General features: G+C 56.9%; 3 protein-coding genes across 3 annotated transcripts; 1 reads left to right on the forward strand and 2 right to left on the reverse strand.

Moving 5' to 3' along the window:
• Window positions 1-329: 329 nt before the first annotated feature.
• Window positions 330-842, reverse strand: NCLIV_033190 (putative UPF0101 protein CGI-137; the record flags this gene model as incomplete). Its single annotated transcript, XM_003883514.1, has 1 exon — window positions 330-842. The coding sequence occupies one exon, from the start codon at window positions 840-842 to the stop codon at window positions 330-332; it is 513 nt and encodes a 170-aa protein (XP_003883563.1).
• Window positions 843-3,447: 2,605 nt separating this feature from the next.
• On the reverse strand, window positions 3,448-10,545 carry NCLIV_033200 (hypothetical protein; the record flags this gene model as incomplete). Its single annotated transcript, XM_003883515.1, has 13 exons — window positions 3,448-3,534; window positions 3,802-3,877; window positions 4,136-4,330; window positions 4,699-4,824; window positions 5,108-5,247; window positions 5,937-5,977; window positions 6,487-6,535; window positions 7,156-7,265; window positions 7,992-8,061; window positions 8,460-8,710; window positions 9,192-9,297; window positions 9,755-9,880; window positions 10,432-10,545. 13 exons carry the CDS (start codon window positions 10,543-10,545, stop codon window positions 3,448-3,450), a joined length of 1,491 nt encoding a protein of 496 aa, XP_003883564.1.
• Window positions 10,546-12,364: 1,819 nt separating this feature from the next.
• On the forward strand, window positions 12,365-17,461 carry NCLIV_033210 (conserved hypothetical protein; the record flags this gene model as incomplete). Its single annotated transcript, XM_003883516.1, has 5 exons — window positions 12,365-12,755; window positions 13,447-14,133; window positions 14,555-14,677; window positions 15,625-15,803; window positions 16,268-17,461. The coding sequence occupies 5 exons, from the start codon at window positions 12,365-12,367 to the stop codon at window positions 17,459-17,461; spliced, it is 2,574 nt and encodes an 857-aa protein (XP_003883565.1).
• Between the last annotated feature and the right edge of the window lie 55 nt (window positions 17,462-17,516).

A 17,516-nucleotide genomic window follows, 5' to 3' on the forward strand; every position in this document is an offset into this window, starting at 1 on the left:
AGGTTTCTGGCAGGCAGTAGACACTTCCAAGTAACGAATTCTTGTCAACGCAGCACCGGGCTTATAGCAGATGCTCTGCAGCTGTACAGATCCACCGAACCTTTTCATCTTTATAGTTTTCTCGAACAAAACAGAGTACGGCCACTCTGGGAGGCAACACGCTTCTTGAGTCGCACGAGGATTGAAAAGAAGGCACTTGCCATATGACAGACGCGTGGAACGCAGCTGACCTGTACTGCTGGACACTCGACACACACACAATTCCCGATCAAACAAGCACAACAGAACCAACTAGGGGAACTGGACACAGCTGCCAAGCATAGTCTTCTCTATGCCGGGGACCACAGTTTCACGGAAGTCGTGACCGTGGAAACATTGTCAGTAAGGTCGCTGAAATTATTGCTTTGTAGTTCTTTCACTTTGTCCTCACCAAAGGCCTCGATAGCTTCGTCAAGCAACACTCTGAAGATTTCGCACTCCACGTTTTCCCGGATTTTATCCTCCTTATAATGGCGCTTCTCAAGGCGGTCGTAAAGGACGGCAGTATCGGCTCGCAGGACGTACACGAAGTCAAACCACTCATCTGGCATGAAGTCGCACGAGTGGAAGTCAACAATTTTATTACCATCACAGACAATATCCTCGAGCTTATTCACCACCAAGTCCTCATCAAAAATGCTACAGTTTTTTTCGTCATCCCATTCAGTGAACAATCGCTCGTCCTTAATAAGCTGCCCCACATTCACGTGTTCCATCCCCGTCTCCTGGGCAAGTTGGCGACAGAACGTTGTTTTGCCCACGCCTGGGGTTCCCGTCACGAGAATATTCGGACGGTTTCGCATGCTGCCGAAGTATGAACGGAACTGCGATGTCGCAACGAGAACGCGGTTCCATGAAGTGTCGCAAATTTTGACTGAAGAAATGGCACACGAGAGCCTTTTCGAATCTCTTGGACTTCTGAAGTCGGACTGGAAGAGTGCTTGGTGGTTTGCGACTTCGCGATGACTGTGTCTCTACACCCGGGACCCAGAAGGTTTTAGCAGGGGATCCGAAACCCCTGTTCCCCTTCTTGATGCCGCAACGGTTGGTTCGTCTCAGTGCTTTTTACTGGCAACGAAAATCATGGCGCGATGCGTCATTTCGACACTGTTTATAACTGCCTTGCCTCTGACGGGTGGTCTCAATGTGGATAACAAGGACAACTTTACGACTCTTGTCCCAGACTTCCGAAACCTACGGGAGAGCGATGTCACCGTCGCTCGCGGGTTTTGGGAAACAACGAAAGAAGCTGAGAAGGCGAGAAAGGTAACACGTCCTATATTAGCTCCTTGATGACAATTAAGGACGGACATTGCTATAGGACTTTATGTCTGCATTCGCTGAGTCTCAAAAAGTATTCGATGAAGTTCTTCAAGTCCCGCGGCGTCCGCGAGGGAGCCGTTTCAGCCAGGTCGAACACACTGCACAGGCGACGGGTAGGACCCCGGTGGATGACCAAGAACTAAGGCAAGCGGTTTACAGGGGATTGCCGCTTAATGATACTGTCTATTTGACCACACCCCCAGCCGAGGAATGTACATAACACAACCGTTCAGAAAAAACCCGATGAAGTTCCGGATTTATGTAAGTGATCAGTTCCGGACTCCTCGGCCGTGATGTTCCAGCTTTGCATTATCGAAGGACGGTGAACACGAGGAAGCGATGCTGGAGGAAGCAAAACTAGCGGCACAAAAAGTGGGTTGTCTAGCGTGGTTTGCTGTTCAGGTATAGGTAGAGCCAATGTGTCTTAGGTGCAGGTAGCACGCATGGCCGAGGCCATTTCGGTGAGCACACCTCCATGGAAAGGCCAACGAATATTGCTGTCATACATGGCCTCCAGAACGAAATAACCGAAATGGGGCGGCAAACGATAGAAGAGCAAAGTGCGTTTAGTAGCAGCATTACATTTGTCACACAGAAAACCTTATTCTTGGTGGTTCAGAGGACAAAACTTTACTCAGTGAGATTTCTAACCTCAATGTAAGACGTGCTTTCGTGATAAATCTGGTTGCTTCCCGAAACTGCTGCGGTCAGACAAGGCTGAAGTCCCGGGAGTTTGCCAGTCGCAAACTTTACGACCCGCCCACCAGAGCATTTGGAGTAGCATTAAGTGTTCGAAAGGAGTCCAAGGGTGCAGCAGGCGGTCTGGACTGCACTCCTCGAATGCAATTTCGACAAACGAAGAACGGTAGGTGTCCGTGCCGAAGCATACAGCGGAAAACCACCCATTAGCGTGTCAGGGCCCATTGGCGAGGACGAGTTAGCGTCAACGGAACACAAAACCGACAACGATACAAAGCAGGTCGAAAAAGCGGGAAGCTCCTCCGATGGCCAGAACTCTGGGTCGTCGCTTAAAGTACGGCGGAGTCAGCAACCATGTAGTTGGTCTGAGATCACTGTCTTTCCTCTTAGGTCGTGAATGTCTTCACCAAAACAGGCTCGGATCTTCCTGCTGCGGGACCTCATAGCGGTATGCCGTCTATACCCAACGGTTTCTACGGCCGAACTAAGGTGTCCTTCTAATACTTCTATGTCTACTGCACACCTTGCGGGAGGCTGCGTGCTGTACGTAAATGCTCCGGGCGCCATGCGAATTGTGACTCTCAGAGGGGACACCTTTTCTGCCCAATAACATCCCCTTGCTTCGGCCGCACGACGCACCGCCGAAACCACAACGTGTTGCGCACCAAACGTTGAGCTCACAGTGGTATGGGAGAAGTGACCCCACAAACAATAATTGAATCAAGCTCCAAAAGAATACTGGTGCCATGCGGCATATTCTTACAAGCGTAGCGATGCCATGGACGCACCGATAGCATGTCTCCGTCATTCTGATCAGACAGCAATGTTCACCAACAGCGACCGCTGATCATTGCTCCCGTTACGGTTATCGTTTTTACGGTTACCTTTCAATACGATAGAACACACAACAAAGCTGAGTTAGGTATCACGCATTTGATCGCCACGCCAAACTGACCCGGTCGCCCTACGTCACAGCCGGGTGCGAACGAAATGAACTGCGAGGACACCTGTTTTCCAGCGTCAACCACCAGCTTTAGTGTGCACGTGTTGTAGAAATTACGCCACCATTTCAACCGAGTGCTCAGATGTACCGGTGGTATCCCTGCCGGAGCGTGAGCCCTTTACACGGGCACCGTTTCCTACCATAGGTGGGGTAACCGAAATGGCCACCTGCCAGTGAGCTGCCAAGATCGTAATTTCGTACGCGTTTGACTCTAGGGATGCTGTTACATCGGAATGCCTCGGAATGTGACGGACGTTGCAGGTGGATCGGAACGTTGCAAAGGTTTGGGGTGACAGAATTCAGAAGTTTCTCAAGCATGTCTATTTAGAGAAAAAATACATGTAAACGTGATTCGGCCGCGTACAGTGAAGCAGCTACACTGCTCATTCGACCTCGTTGTACACAGCCTTCTTTTTGACAGATACAAACGGAACAGCTCCGGGTTTCGAGTGCTTGCGGCGGTTCTCTTCCTGAAGACAAATTCCATCAACACGGTATGCGCAAATTGGCTATGATACGTGGAGACAGTCTAGCAGAGAGACTACACAATAACGACCGGGCGAGCTACAGTAGTAACAGATTGGCACAAACCATCTGTACGAATAAGACGGAACAGATGTGCGGTCCGCGCAGTACCTCGCGCATATGATTTGAAGAGCTTTGGTACAGCACAGTAGGCGAATGTACGTTGGATACAGGTTTCGACCGTCCGGTGAGTGCCGCTCCCTGTCGCTTACTCTTCGTCGCCGTGCGTCGGCCATCTCCCGTTTCTTCTCTTGGGTCTTCTTGATGAGCCTTGGGACGTGGTGGTGTCTGCACATCGAGCGCAGGTCTGCCCACGATTCCATAAATGGCGAGAGTGTTGTGCTGACGTCACTCAAATCCAAAATAATAGATGTACCGAGAGGCGAAGAGACGGCCGACACTTGCTAGGGATTGTCATATGCCATCGCACCCACGAATCGCAAGTATGGCGCGAGTAGCACCGGTGAGGAACTGCTAGTCAAGGTTGATAATGAACACGTCACACCTTCAAGCAAAACTAATCCAGCATGCAGGCAAGCAGCATACCTCGCGATGCGCTTGATTTCCTTTAAATGAGAAAACTTCTCCGTCAGAGTCTTGCGGTACGCAATTGCTTGCCGTTCTCGATGCGTCCGCGGACCAAGCTGCGCAGCAGCCTCCGCCTTCCAGACCCGAACGCACATGTCCGCCGACCCAGAAATGACGAATCGAGAATCTGTAGAGTATCTACAGGATAGGACGCTGTACGCAAAAGCATGGCGCGCATCGCACACGCCGCACGAAGTCGCACTGCAAAACCCCTGCGTTGCTGGACAGGGCAAAGAACCACAATAACGAGACTGCTACACCGTGAAAGAGCTAACCAAACTCCGGCTGTCAATGCAAAAGACTGCACCGAACCGGCTGGAAAGAACCTGACTTGTGTCCCAGCGGTGAAGTCACTAAAACAGGGCCCGACTGAACGGCAGCGGCTACGATGAGAGGGGGACACTGCAGTGCACAGAACCAGAAGAGAGGCTGTCGGCGACCAGCCACGAAGGTCCCCGGATGTACTACATCCCCCAACTGTAAATGTACGGAGATGTGAAGTGACGCCGAGGTCAAGTTACCTTTGCATGCGCCGAGTGTGGTATACATCACGACTGCGGCTTTCGTCGACCTTGAAAATTCTCAGCGTGCCGTCGAAGGAAGCGGCAACGAATTCTTGGCCAGTGGGAGAATAGTCCACGTCCAGGCTGCGGCAGCAGCACAAACGCAAAGACAGGAGGACAGATACATGAAGCATGTACACAGGGAGAGACACGCGTGGAAACGCATGCCGATCAGCGCGACTGCGGACGTAAAAAACCCGCAAAAAGATGGGTGACACGATGCAGAGCTAATGCTTGATAGCGGACGGAGACTGATGGGTGGCACACGCAGCGGTGTAAAGCACAACGGACGGACCGAAGCTTCGGGCTCTTCCAACGCCATGTTCGCGCTTCCAGGTGGACGCATTGCACTGTAATGTACGCTTACACAGCATTAACGAAGTCACGGTGGATCATCAACGGCGCCGAGAGTTTCCGCATATCGAAGGTATAGAGATTTTGATCTTCGCTCGCCGCGGTGAATTTTGGAGGGTTCATGGGGTTCCAGCATATGGCGTTGCTTCGCATCTGAGACCGACAGATAACAAGACACCACCGCCGAACGACGCATTTCAACGCCAAGTGCTGACATGCCGGCATTTCGAGATGGACTGGCAGGGCGATGTTCGATGCTACCATGGGACCGGTTCGAGGAGACGCTATCGCGACCGAAGGGCCGTACATCGATTACAGAAACGCAGGAGAACAGGAGAAGATAAAAGCTGAAGCGAAGCACCCGAAAGACGCAGGCTGCCGTGAGAAGTTGAACTCGTTTTCTCATGGGCAACGAGTTTGTGGATCATATACATATATATATATATATATATATATATGAAGAACGAGATCCATTCACTTCAAGTATTTCGAATACACGCAACGTGTGAATGCGTGGATATGGAAGGTCGATACGGCGAAACATCGAAAACACGAAACGGTAATCGCTGTTCGAGACCCGCTCCATGGTGCCACCATCCGTTACACCATGTGGCACACGTAAAGATGCCCGTAAAAAAGATGCGTACACAGTACATCACTCGATATATGTCAGTACATATAGATTTGCTGCATGGAGTCGCTTCGATCGCGCCATCTCCATTCGCTAACGGCGCGGGTCTCCCCTATAATGTGTCGCGAGAGACGGCGCGGCGGTCGGATCTGTCAGAGGTTTCGTTTCGTTTCAGTTGCCATGGAGAGAAGTACAAGACGGACGACATTACCTTCATCATTACTTTGCGAATCGGAGTGTTTGCGCGGATATCTGACAGTCAGCAATCGAAGCGCACACGCCCCCAACATGAGATACTGCCACCTGCTCCTACTTAGCGACGGAGGATGAGGGCGTTTGCACTGCGTATGAATGCAACCTGGGATAGTCACAAGACCGGAGGAGACCCGAGAGAACTCACAGGATCACGAACTGCAGCAGCAACTTCGCAGAAGCTCCGGAGGACATCTCGCCGTGAGGCGTCTCCACTGCAGCCACTCTCAAGGGCCCGTGAGGCACAGGAGCCCGAAGAACACCGCAAGGAAGAGGAACGAAACGGTGGAGTCAGTTCGTGCACGAAAAACGGAGAGGCATTTCCGAAGGCGTCACTCGTTCTCTCTCGCGCTGCAATCGAGGCACTTCTGTGGCAAGGTGTTGAGCCACAGGCGGTCACGTAACCGACTGCAGAAGGGAATGGGAGAAAATCAAAGGACATCGATTCGTCCCTGATCAGACGACAGCGACAGGCCCGCGCTCCCGCGAAGGGCAGCATCTTCACCTACCATAGAGACCGACTGAGCTGTCGGCGCCGCTTGCCGCAATGAGGCACGTCTGGGAAAACGCACACGCGAAACAACCTGGAAGAGATTCGAACACACTTCACGGGTCGAGGCACTTTGCCGGCGGATGCTTCACAGCGTATGTAAGGTTCCCCATTCGTGCGCCGCCTTGCCCCCCGCTTTCTCTAGATACAAACGGATGTACGTTTACAAACAGCACAATGCGTATATCCTCAAATGGCCGAATGCACCGGCTCCCGCAAGCGCGCTCGATGGTTCGGCGACCACCTGTCGCTCGTAACCCTTAAGTTCGCGCGAGCCTGCATGCGACCGATATATATATATATATATATATATATATATATATTGACTGCGTGCTGCCGCAATGTAGTGTTCCCGATCCGTAACGCAGTTCAGAAACCAGTAGACTGGAGAAGCGCGTAAGGTCCGAGAATCCCCAGCTTGCCGTGTTTCCTGGCAATTTGTGTCGCCTCCGTTCCGAGCGAAAACGTCAGACATGCAGACGTGTGCACGCGCACATCTGTGAACCGTTGCACACTCCGTGGACACCCGTCTCCCGCAGTTCGAGTTTGCTTGATCTTTTGAGCCGATTGATGCTTGGCGGGTATTTGGAAGGCGCCGAGGGGCGCATGCAGTTGTCTCGACGCTTACTTCCGACGGGTTAAACCGAGCGCAGTGAATGACGTCGCATCCCCACTGGAAGCTCTGAAGCGGGGTGGAGCGATTGATATCCCACACGGCGACCTCTTCACCAGTAGCCACTGCAGCACGGGAGACAACACAGAGGCTCTTCGTGAGCAGGAGAACACGAGCCGCCGAACGACGAGGACGAATATGCCCGCGTCTCTACGGTTCGCAGCACAGCGGCGAGGCGAAAAGGCATGCAGGGGTCGGAGATGTGAGGAACAAAAACACGAGAGAGCGACGGAGACGGGAGGCAGAAGAGGGGAGACGGAGGGCGATGCGAACGGCGAGTCTGAAGCACCACCGACCGGACACGACCGCAAAGACGCAAGGAGGGTCGAATTTGTTCCTGCGTCCCTCGCCGGGTTTGCGAGTTGCGTTCTATCGCAAAGCGCGCACAGCGGAATCGAAGCGGCAGGAGCCCGTCGCGTGGGGCTACATATGCGCGAAAAGGCGCAAGCGGCCGGGACGGAAAACAGAGAAGCGCGATGGCGGAGGCGCGAGACAAGAGAGAGCACGAGTAGGCAGCAAAGAGGACGCCACAAACCACAGGGCGTCCAAGGCGGGGGACCGACCCCCGGCACGTGGGCCCACGGGAGACAGAGGTGCGCGACAGAGGGCCGGAGAGGAGACAATCGAGGGAACACAGCCCGGAGAGGAAGACGGATCGGAGCAAACGTGAGTGACAGCGTCGGAGATGAAGGCGAAACGGTTAAAACGAGGGCGCCGCACGCACACAAGCAGCGCCTGAGAAAGTCGAGGAATACGCTGGGGCGACACCGCGGCTTCTGTGAGCAACGTACCGAAAAGCGGTTTGGACCAGTGATGGTCGAGGCATGTGACCACAGATGAGGACGTGAACACCGTCGCTGGCTGCAATGAAAAAAGACAAAGGCGTCAAACACAACGTCCCGGTCTCATCACGCGCCTACCTCGGGTGCCATGTCTTGGCCGCCTTTCATCACAATCCCCCGTGCCAAGTCTGCCGCCTACCGTGCGCCTTCCATCTCTCGCGCTGCGGCATCGCTCCCGAGTGTGCGTTGTGCGCGCTAACGTTTCGCGTGCACCCTCCATTGCCTGACGTGTCCAAGGGGCATCACGAAACCGCCGATCAGTCCCACGCGCGAGGTATCCGCCTCTTGGCGTTGGGCCCCCCTGGCGTCCCGTCGCCGCTCCCCTCTTTCCTCAGCTCTCTGCTTGTTCCCCATCCTTCCGTAGCGAGGCATATGCAGGACGTCCAGTTTTCCTTCGCGCGTGCGTTTGCTCCTCACCGTTTGCTCGACGAGAGCCGGAACAGCTTGCGTCGTCTGTCCGTCGTCATTGCCTGCCTCTTCCTCGTCCCCGTCCTTGCGCTGTCCGTCGCCCCCCCGGCCTCTCCGCAGCGTCGAAGAGGCCTGGAGCTCCAGCTCGGCGACGTCCAGCGTCGAGAGAGTTGCCGACGGGGAGCGAAGCCGCCAAACTTTGATTCGGCGGTCGTCACCCCCCGTAAGGAGGCGGTCGTCCTTGGGAGAGACACAAAGACCTGAGGCAGGGACGCGGAAGGCGCACGCGAGGGAAATTGCAGCCACGGAGGGAAGACAAGCTCCCGGACGGAAATGAAACAACGCGAACGCGCGTGATGAGCGGCTCTCTAGTGGCTGACACCGAGGCCCCGGTAGGCAGGAAAATGGAGGGGAAGAAGACGCAAAAGACACGTGAAGAGACTGTGGAGAGGCGCGGGGGAAGAGGGGGGTTGTGACTTGTGTGGTGGTTGGCGAGAGCGCAGAGGAGACAAAACGTCAGCCACTCGCTAACCAGAGCTGAGCTCTTTTGTAGGCAGCAATTAAGCTGTTTCTAGACACTAATTACTTTAGAAAACACTATTGCGTCAAGGCGGCAAAAGAAAAGAGGGGGACCGCTGCGGCGCAGGGAGATTGTTGTCCGGCCTCCGGTCCGTCTCGAGACGTCTGCTACGCTGCCAAGCGTCCAATCGCTCGGCAGCGACGCGGCGCTTTATCGCTTACCTCTGACAAACCCGTCGTGCGCTTGAAACACCTTCACGCACTTCTTTGTCGCTCCGAGGTTCCATTCGGCGACCTCGCCATTGCAACTCCCAGTCCACAAAGACGCCTGAAGAAAAGCAGAGACAAAAGCCTGCGACAGCTAGGCAGGTCAGCGCAGCCGTGCTGGGAGCGGTACGGTTCGAACCAGGATGATTTCGCAGATTCTGGGCGAATCGGGGTGCACGCGCGATTCCAAAACAGGCGAGCCAAAGGCTTGAAGGGAGCCATGTGCTAGATTGGACTCGGGGAGTCGCTAACGCGAGCTTGCGACGCTTCCCATCTACCAATATTTCAACACCTCTACATACAGACACACGCATCACTGCATGCATATATATATATATATATATATATATATATAAACGCCTACAAATATGCCTAAACCCTCATATATATATATATATGACTGTGCAAGACAAGCAATATTTGTCCGCTACAGGATGTCAGCGTGAAAGTCGGAGGCAGGGGCGTATGTCCTGCATGTGAAGCGATTCCCGAAGGTTTGTCTGTGTGTTGCCGCTCACCGCCTGACTCTTTGCCCGCACCATCGTCTTGACTCCATCACGGTGACCTTCCATGCAAAAGAGCAGTGGTTTGGCGAACATCTTTTGCAGTTTGACGGCGTTGAGTGCTCTCGTGTACTCGCGTTCCTAAAGCGACAAGGAGATCGATGGGCCAACGCAGAAGGACAAATCGGACGCCCCCGCAGAGAGCGACGTGGTAGCCGAAGGCGACAAAGTGCCAGGACGAGAAAGTGAGGCAGTGAGAGAGAACGAGAGGAAAAGAGACGGAGGGAAAGAGAAAGAGAGAAAGAAAAAGACAGAAGGAAAAAGAGAGAACGAGATGGAAGGACAGAAAGAGAGGGAAGAGCAGCTATGCATCCGGCGCGTACCGGCCCCTTCCCCATTGGGGTGGCCGAGAAGAAGAGGAGAGACCACGCGGCACACGTGGTTGTAGATGACACAAATCGACAGAGTGTGGAGGTAGCCCGCTTTCTTACGAGACGGAAGACAACGATGCCTACAGCGATCGCCTATATCTGCATGTACATAGATATATATGTGCACATGCATCGACATCGCGCCTTCATGTGGACGCTCATATCCGGGTTTGCGGCGTCGTATCAGATGCGGCGTGAGGTCTGGGGCCCTGAGTAGTGGTGTATGCAGCGAAAAAAAGACGGAACTGTGTGTTTGCGTACTCGCTCGAAAGGGTGCATCTGCGGGTCGAAATTACGGACTACGCGCTGAAGCTGGCCAGGCTTCTGTTGGACGTAGTCGGCCGGGTTGCGGTGAATCACCTTGACTTTCACCATTTTGCGGAAGGCAGCCGAGCCGGAGCGAGGGCGCGGGGCGAAGCCGAGACAGGAGACAAAAGGAGACACTGAAGCGAAGAACTGAAAAGGGAGCCGCGGGAGGGCAGGGAAGGGAACGGCGAGACGAGGGAGGCGGAGGGAGACGAAACGGGCTCGAAAAGGACTGAAAGGACACCACAATTGCGGTGCCGACGGAGGTACAGAAGAGATGGCACTGCGAGAGGGGAAAGGCGAGAAACGACGAGGTGGGACAGATCAACAGACAGTGAGAGAAGACGGCGGACGAAGATGAGAGAGAGCCACAGGAGAAAGACAAAGAGAGCGACGATGTGCTCCGTGTCGGTCTCTCGCGCTTCGGCCTGCTTCCATCCTCGTGGGCGAGTTCTCTCGGCACCTGCGTCGAACTCTGCGTGGGCGAGAATAGCGCCGGGCGGCAGACGCTCACGGGCGCGAGGCGGAGAACGCACAGAGGAGGGGGAATTGAAACTCCACTTGGCGCAGTCGCCTCTGCGCTGCTGTTCTTTGTAAATCGTCGGAAGGCATTCGATCGAATTCGCGGGCGAAACCCAAAAGTGTTGGGGAAACTGGAGAAGATGGACAGCGGCATGCAAGGCAGGGCTCCCAAGACGAACCAGAAGGGACGACGACGCTCCTCTCTTGCGCCCGAGAGTCTCTTGACTGAGAAGAGTCGAGAGAGAAGACGACCACCTGGCCAACGGAGGCGGAAAAACACAAAAAGCCGGAGAGAAGGGTGAGGAAAAGGTGACTTGCCTGTGTCAGGCGCAAAAGGAGGATCTTCTTAGCGTAAAAAATGTGAGAGGGACACTCATTGGTTGGCGTGTTGGCCGCTGGTGGCCCCACAGAAGAGAAGGCGGAGGAACTGAAGTAGAAGCACGAGAAGAAAGGGAAGACGAAAAAGAAACGAAAGTAGCGCGGTGCACGGCGCAAGAACAAGGAGACGGAAGGAAGAGCGTTATACGGTAGGAAAGAAGAGACAGAAGACGCGTTTCAGATCGCTCGTCGCGCGTTGAGGGCGCAGAGAGATCCAGTGGAAACAGAGGCAAAGGACGCAGCCGAAGAGAAAAGAGTATAATGAGGTGATTGAAGAGAAGAAAGGCTCGAAGGCACGAAAAGGTGTCGTAGGAGCGCACGAAGATTCCTTGTCTCCGGTTTTCGGCCGAGGAATTTGCTTGTTATAAACAGTAACGCGTTCTTCGCCGACCGCAGGTTTCGCTGTGCATGCAGCCGCGTGCATGCAGTCTCGACAGCTGCGGGAGAGACCGCAGCGGCTAGCGTAGAAGCAGGAGGGACGCTCTTGTGGACATTGCTGGCTGTCGATTTCCGCCATCATTTGTCTTTGACTCTCTCACCACCTGCTGTTCGTTTTTCTCTGCCTTATCACCGTGAAGATGATCCTGTCTCGCGGGGAGGCGACCTTGACACCCGGCGGACCTAAGGAAACCACATGAAGCTGACTGTGTGCTCGAATATACACGAAGAACCGCCCAGCGGCGGTTCGATTCAGATGCCTCCGTCGTTTTCTTCTTTTTCGGTCTTCGAAGATCACTATCTGCTTTCCTCAGCACAGCAGGGACGTATCGCCGAAGCGCCGCATACACCGAAGAGAATCCGTTCCGTGTCTTGTTCAGCATCCAATCCACCTTTCGCGGCGCCTTGCCTTGTGCACCTCTCCCGGTCTGGTTTATCTCTCCTTGTCTCTTCTGGATGTTAATTCCTGGCCATCTCCGCGCGCTCTTGCTTGTGTCTGTCTCTTCGTTTCCCATGTGTCGGCGTCTTGCTGGCCACCCGTGCTTCGAAGATGCCATGCACCGTCAAGTTGCGCATCGTCGCCGCCCGCGGTCTCGCTCTCTCGTGCCTTCACCAGCCCCGCTCTGTCCAGGCTGGAAACAGCTCGACGCCGCTCCCCTCTTTGTCTCTCTCCCCTCACATTTTCGACGCAAAACGAGAGCGGGAAGCCCACGAGGAGAGGCACGATAAGGCCGGACGCAAAAAAGAGCGAGACGGACGCGCCACCCATTCGGCCTCGGGTGTCAATACACCTGGAGCAGGTGTCTCTACACCCGGAGCAGGGAGCTGTAGCCATGGACGAAATGTGCAGTCCTCGGGTTCGGCGTACTCGCCGGCCTTGCCAGATCTTCTCGCCGTCTCCATCGCCCTGGGGCCGCATTTCCACGAGCGGACGAAAGCCAGTAAGCAGTCGAGGACACACGGAAGAATGAGTCGAACTGCATGCGCACTGTGCGCCCTGTGGCAAGCCTAGCAGGCGTCAGTCTCGCCTCGGTGGAGAAGTGGGCGCGATGGGAAGCCTCGAACGGCCAGAATGAAGGGTCGGTCGTGCCAACGCAGAGGGAATCATAATTCTTCGCGGTCACGGGGAAGACGACGGTGGCAGCGAAGCGCTCGAGACAGGCCGTTGTCGAAACGACTGCTGCACGGTGCCGCGGCAAAAAAGCATATCACAGGCAGCGTAGAGTGCGTCGGACGCAGGAAGCGCACGCCTACCTTTGCCTTTGTTTACCGGATCCAAGTTCTATTGTGTTCGCAGCGCATCGTTAGGATTGGACCTATTGTGGAAATAGAACCAGTTGAACACCATGTATTGATATAACGAAGATACGCAGGGTGATCTGGGATCCGCCTTGGCACAACAGTAAATCCAGGTAGATGCCTGCTTTCTGTACAAAACCGAGAGGCACGGGCGTCATCAACAGAATACAACCGCCTAAACTCCATGCCGGCGTGGATGGAAACGAACCCTCTCTTTCCGTTTCGCTACCACATCTGCATCTGTCGCGTCTTGACCTGTCCAGGTGCATGAATATGCCGTGTCTCCGCTTTCTCTCCTCTCCGGTTCCGTCTCTGTCGTCCCTTCGCTCGCAGGGGCTCCCGCCTACTTGCCACCCGAGGAGGCCAGCTTGCTCCCCGCCCCCCTCCGGTGTCCGTACACCTGGAACGAGACGTTTCGGATCGAGGTGCCGGACGAGGCCGTGCTCCAGACCTGGCCATTAGAATTCGACCTCGTTAGTCTCGCTCCGCACGAAGGCTTTCCTTCGCCTGTCTCGGGCAATCCAGTCGGCCTTCCTGGCCCGAGCGCGGCTCCGGGCATGTTCGGCGCAAAAGCGTCGGTGCATGCTTCGAGGCCTGCCGGTGCCCCTCCACGCGTCGCGTGGAGCCGCGCGCGCGCCTTCTGCCGTATGGCAGGTCTGCGGCACGTGGGCTCCAAGACCGCGAGTCCTCACAGCCAAGAGAAGCCGTGGTTTGTCGGCAGCGCCGGAGACGCCAAGGCCCTCGCCCGCGGCAGCACCGGCTCAGTAGCCGCAGAGGGGTCCGCGAGCTCGTCCGCCGCCGCTGCCGGCTGTCTCCTCGGCACGTTGCTCCTCGACTTGACGCCGCTGCTGAGCGCGGGCGACGCCAGCGATGACCACGGTCGCTTTGCGGGATGGGACGCAGGCGAGGAAGAATGCGCAACTGTCGGCGAGGGCGATCGGGAAATCCGAGTCCGCCTGCCGCCCCGCGGACAAATGGAGGGGTGGTTCCCGGTGCTCGACAGCAAAAAAGGCATTGTTGGTAAGCAGCGGAGACCGGGGCGATACTCAACGGCTGCTGCAGAGCGCATGCAAGCCAAGCCCGGAGCGACGCTATCCGGCGCATACGGGAAGTGTCTTTGCGGCCGGCGCGCAGGCTGCTCGGGCCTCTCCAGCGGAGGGGCGCGGGGGCGAGGGAGGAACGGAACGCAGAGAATACGGGGTGCGCGAGGAGGGCTGCCGACTGGCCCACATGCATGTGAAGGAAGAAGGAGGGGGACGGATGAGGTCGGCGAGACAGCGCGTGTTTGTGTGCGTTCCTGGGGGTGCGTGAGGTTTGCATGCGTGGACGCCCCCTCATGACGCGCCAAGGGGGGGGGCGGGAAACAGTCGCTGGAAAGACATCGCTCCTCCCTTGTTTCGTCTGACTCATTGTCAATTTGCGGTGTACGGGGACGTTGCAGGCGAACTGTGGATCTCAGTGCGTCTCTCCTTCGCCCGACAACTTAACCCCTTCAGCTCGGCGTCTTCTGGGTTTGTCCGTTTCTTCGCTCTCCCTGGCCCTCCCCAGGAATATCTCCACTCCGGTACGTTTCCTCTCGGCGCCGCTAGGCGTCGCCGCCCGCCCCGATTGAAACACCCCGCTACGGTACAAGCGCCCTTCGGGAAACCCGTCAGCTGCCGGCCGGGGACTGGCCTCTCGTTTGTCGGGCTTCCGCCGTTATCGGCATCCGCAGTTTTCGATTGGTGACGTTTGCCCAGATCGCAGGACGGGCGAGTTTGCTCGCACGTGACGCCAGAACAACTGCCTGCTTCTGTCCTAGGGACGCGTACCGCTCTTTGCGCTGCATACCAAAATAAACCGACGTTTGGTAGACACAACGGCGGCACCGGCGTTCTCTGATTTAGACAGGGCGCGGTCACAGGAGGTCTTGAGCTAGAGCAGCCTCTGCTCGTTGTGTCGGGAGGAAAGCACGAATGTCTGGCTTCGGGCGATTCTGTGCGACTTGTAGATCTGTCCCGCAGTCCCGGTCGTTTCTGCGTCGCCATGCAATCAACTTCTCTCCCTCTGCATCTGCCGCTTTTTTCTTCGCCACCTCACGCGTACCTCCTTCAGAGCCGCGCCTTTCCCTTTCTTGTTGGTCTTGCGCTACCGTCAGTACCAATCGTCGTTTCCTGATTCCCGTCTCCGTTTGGTTCCCTGTGGGGCCATCGGCTCTGGAGTGTCGTTGCCGCCTCGCTGTCGACATGTCTCTCGCTCTATGGCCCTGCTTCTCCGCCCTGTTCTCTCCGTTTCTATCGCTCGATCGCGCAGTTGGTCGCCGTCTCTCTCTTTCGCCCTTGTCTTCTTTCGTGATGCCCGTGAACTCGCGCATGTGTCCCCCTCGGCCAGGCTGTTCACCTGGCGCTCTTGGCCGCTTGTCGGCTTGGCCCTCATCCTTGAGCCTGGTTTTTCTCGCAACGCCGCGTGTGTTCTGGCGATGCCGCCAACTGCGCCGCGCCCTCCGCTCGCTGTCTCGCCTTCGCCTCTCAGGTGTCAGCCTCCTAGGATTAGTTGAAGAGCTGCTTCTCGTCTCTCCGCCGTCGGAGGAGGACGCGGACTTTGCCTACTGGCGCGAGATGATGCGCAGATCTGCGAAACGCCCGGGGAACCTTCGCCGCCTCATGCTGCACCGAGCGCTGATGCTCACGCGGCGGACGATTGCGACAAAGGTACGATTTGGACAGCCGCCAGTTCCGATCCAGGCTCGGGGTGAAGATGGATCGCTTGCGTGCCGTGAGTCCCTAATCGGATCTTGCGTCTCTCGCGTTTGCGCACGTGCGGATGTGCGTCTGTGGTCCTCCCGTCCAGTCGTCTCTCCGCCTGTCGTCTGCTCTCTCGCCGCCGTTCCCTTTCGCCCTCTCCGTCGGGATCGTCCCTCTTTCGCGTGTTCCGGCTCTTCCTCTCGGGCTCCTGCCGCCCTGTCCTCGTCACCCACAACAGTCTGTCCCCTCCACGATTCGGCGTGGCCGACGCCACCGCGCCCTCGTCGTTCAGGCGCCGAGAATCCAATGCCCTCGGCCGCTGTGCGCGCTGGCTGCCGCTTCGCGCACGCGTCACGTGTTTGCGGTGCTCTCTTTGCTTTGCTCTGTCCTCCTTTTTGTGTCTGCGTTGGCTCGAACCGACCGCGGCGCAGGTGGAACAGCGTGGCGGGAATGCAGTGCTGGGCTACCGCGCCGTGCTGGAAATCGACGGAGACTTTGACGGCGGCGACTCTGCGGACGCGCGCTCGACGTGGTGCGTCCGCGCATTCGGAACAGTCGTCCGCCTGTCTGTCCCGGTGGCCCAGCGCGCGTCGGGTGCACCGCTGGCGTCGCTCAGGCCTGGCAACGCTCTCTGGCCCCGACCGCCGGACCGAGACGCGGGCAAAGCCCGTCCGACGCGTCTCCACCGCGAGACGCCCGGACGCAGTTTGGAGCTTAAAACCCCAAAGACAGAGCTAAGGGATCCGATTCGCGTCGCAGAAAACGTCGACCTCCTGGTGGGGGCTCCTGGGCACGCGCCGCAGCCTGTGCGGTATGCACGCGCAGCACGTCACGCCGCGTTTCCAGCGTTTCTCTTTGGGGGATCCAAAGCTGGCGACGGGGCCGAAGAGAACGAAAGGCAGCCCGGATTGCTTGAGTCGTTCACGTCAGCGTCTCGTTCGGCTTCCTACCCGAGTCGCGAGCGAGGCTCGGAATCGTCGAAGGAAGAGTGCCGAATGGCCGCTGACCTTCCAGGATCCCGGAGCGCTTTGGAGGGAGACACGCAAAGCCAACGGAGCCAGGGCGGTCCAGGGGAGGACGACAGGCTCAGCGAAGGTGGCCGCGGATGGGCGCGACGCACACGGGAGCTGAGCGACGAGGACAAGCGCCAGGGGAGTGAGAGTCGAGAACGGGGCTCCACAGACGACTTCGAAAACGGGCAGAGACGCATGTGCGGGCGCGAGGTCGAAGTCGACCTGTGGGCGGGGAGGCGCAGAGAAAGGAAAAGCGCGCAGGAGCCACGCGCACTAACGCGCGTAAGGGGCGGTGCAGGCATGCGCGGTCGCAGCGCTGGAGACCTTGACCGGCACTGCAGAAGAAGCTACGTCGACCTGGATGCTGAGCAAGGCTGGGAACGGGGCGAAGGCGCGGGACCCATCGACGAGGGCAATCCCCCCCTGCACGGACGAAGAAGTCCGAGCTGGAGCGAAGACGAACGCGGAGAGCGACCCACGAGGCTCGGGCCGGGCGGAGGACACCCCGAGCGGAATCGAACTGCCATGAGGGAAGACGGAGGCGCCCCCGAAGACTTCTCGACCAGGCGGCAAACCCGAGGAAGCGCAGAACGTGAGGATGCTGGCCACTGAACGGAAAGCACTGTCCCCTTTGAGAAGGTGCCAGCAGACGGGGGGCGGGGGGGGG

This window comes from Neospora caninum, chromosome VIII, assembly GCF_000208865.1.
Source record: "Neospora caninum Liverpool complete genome, chromosome VIII".
NCBI classification, from domain to species: domain Eukaryota; phylum Apicomplexa; class Conoidasida; order Eucoccidiorida; family Sarcocystidae; genus Neospora; species Neospora caninum.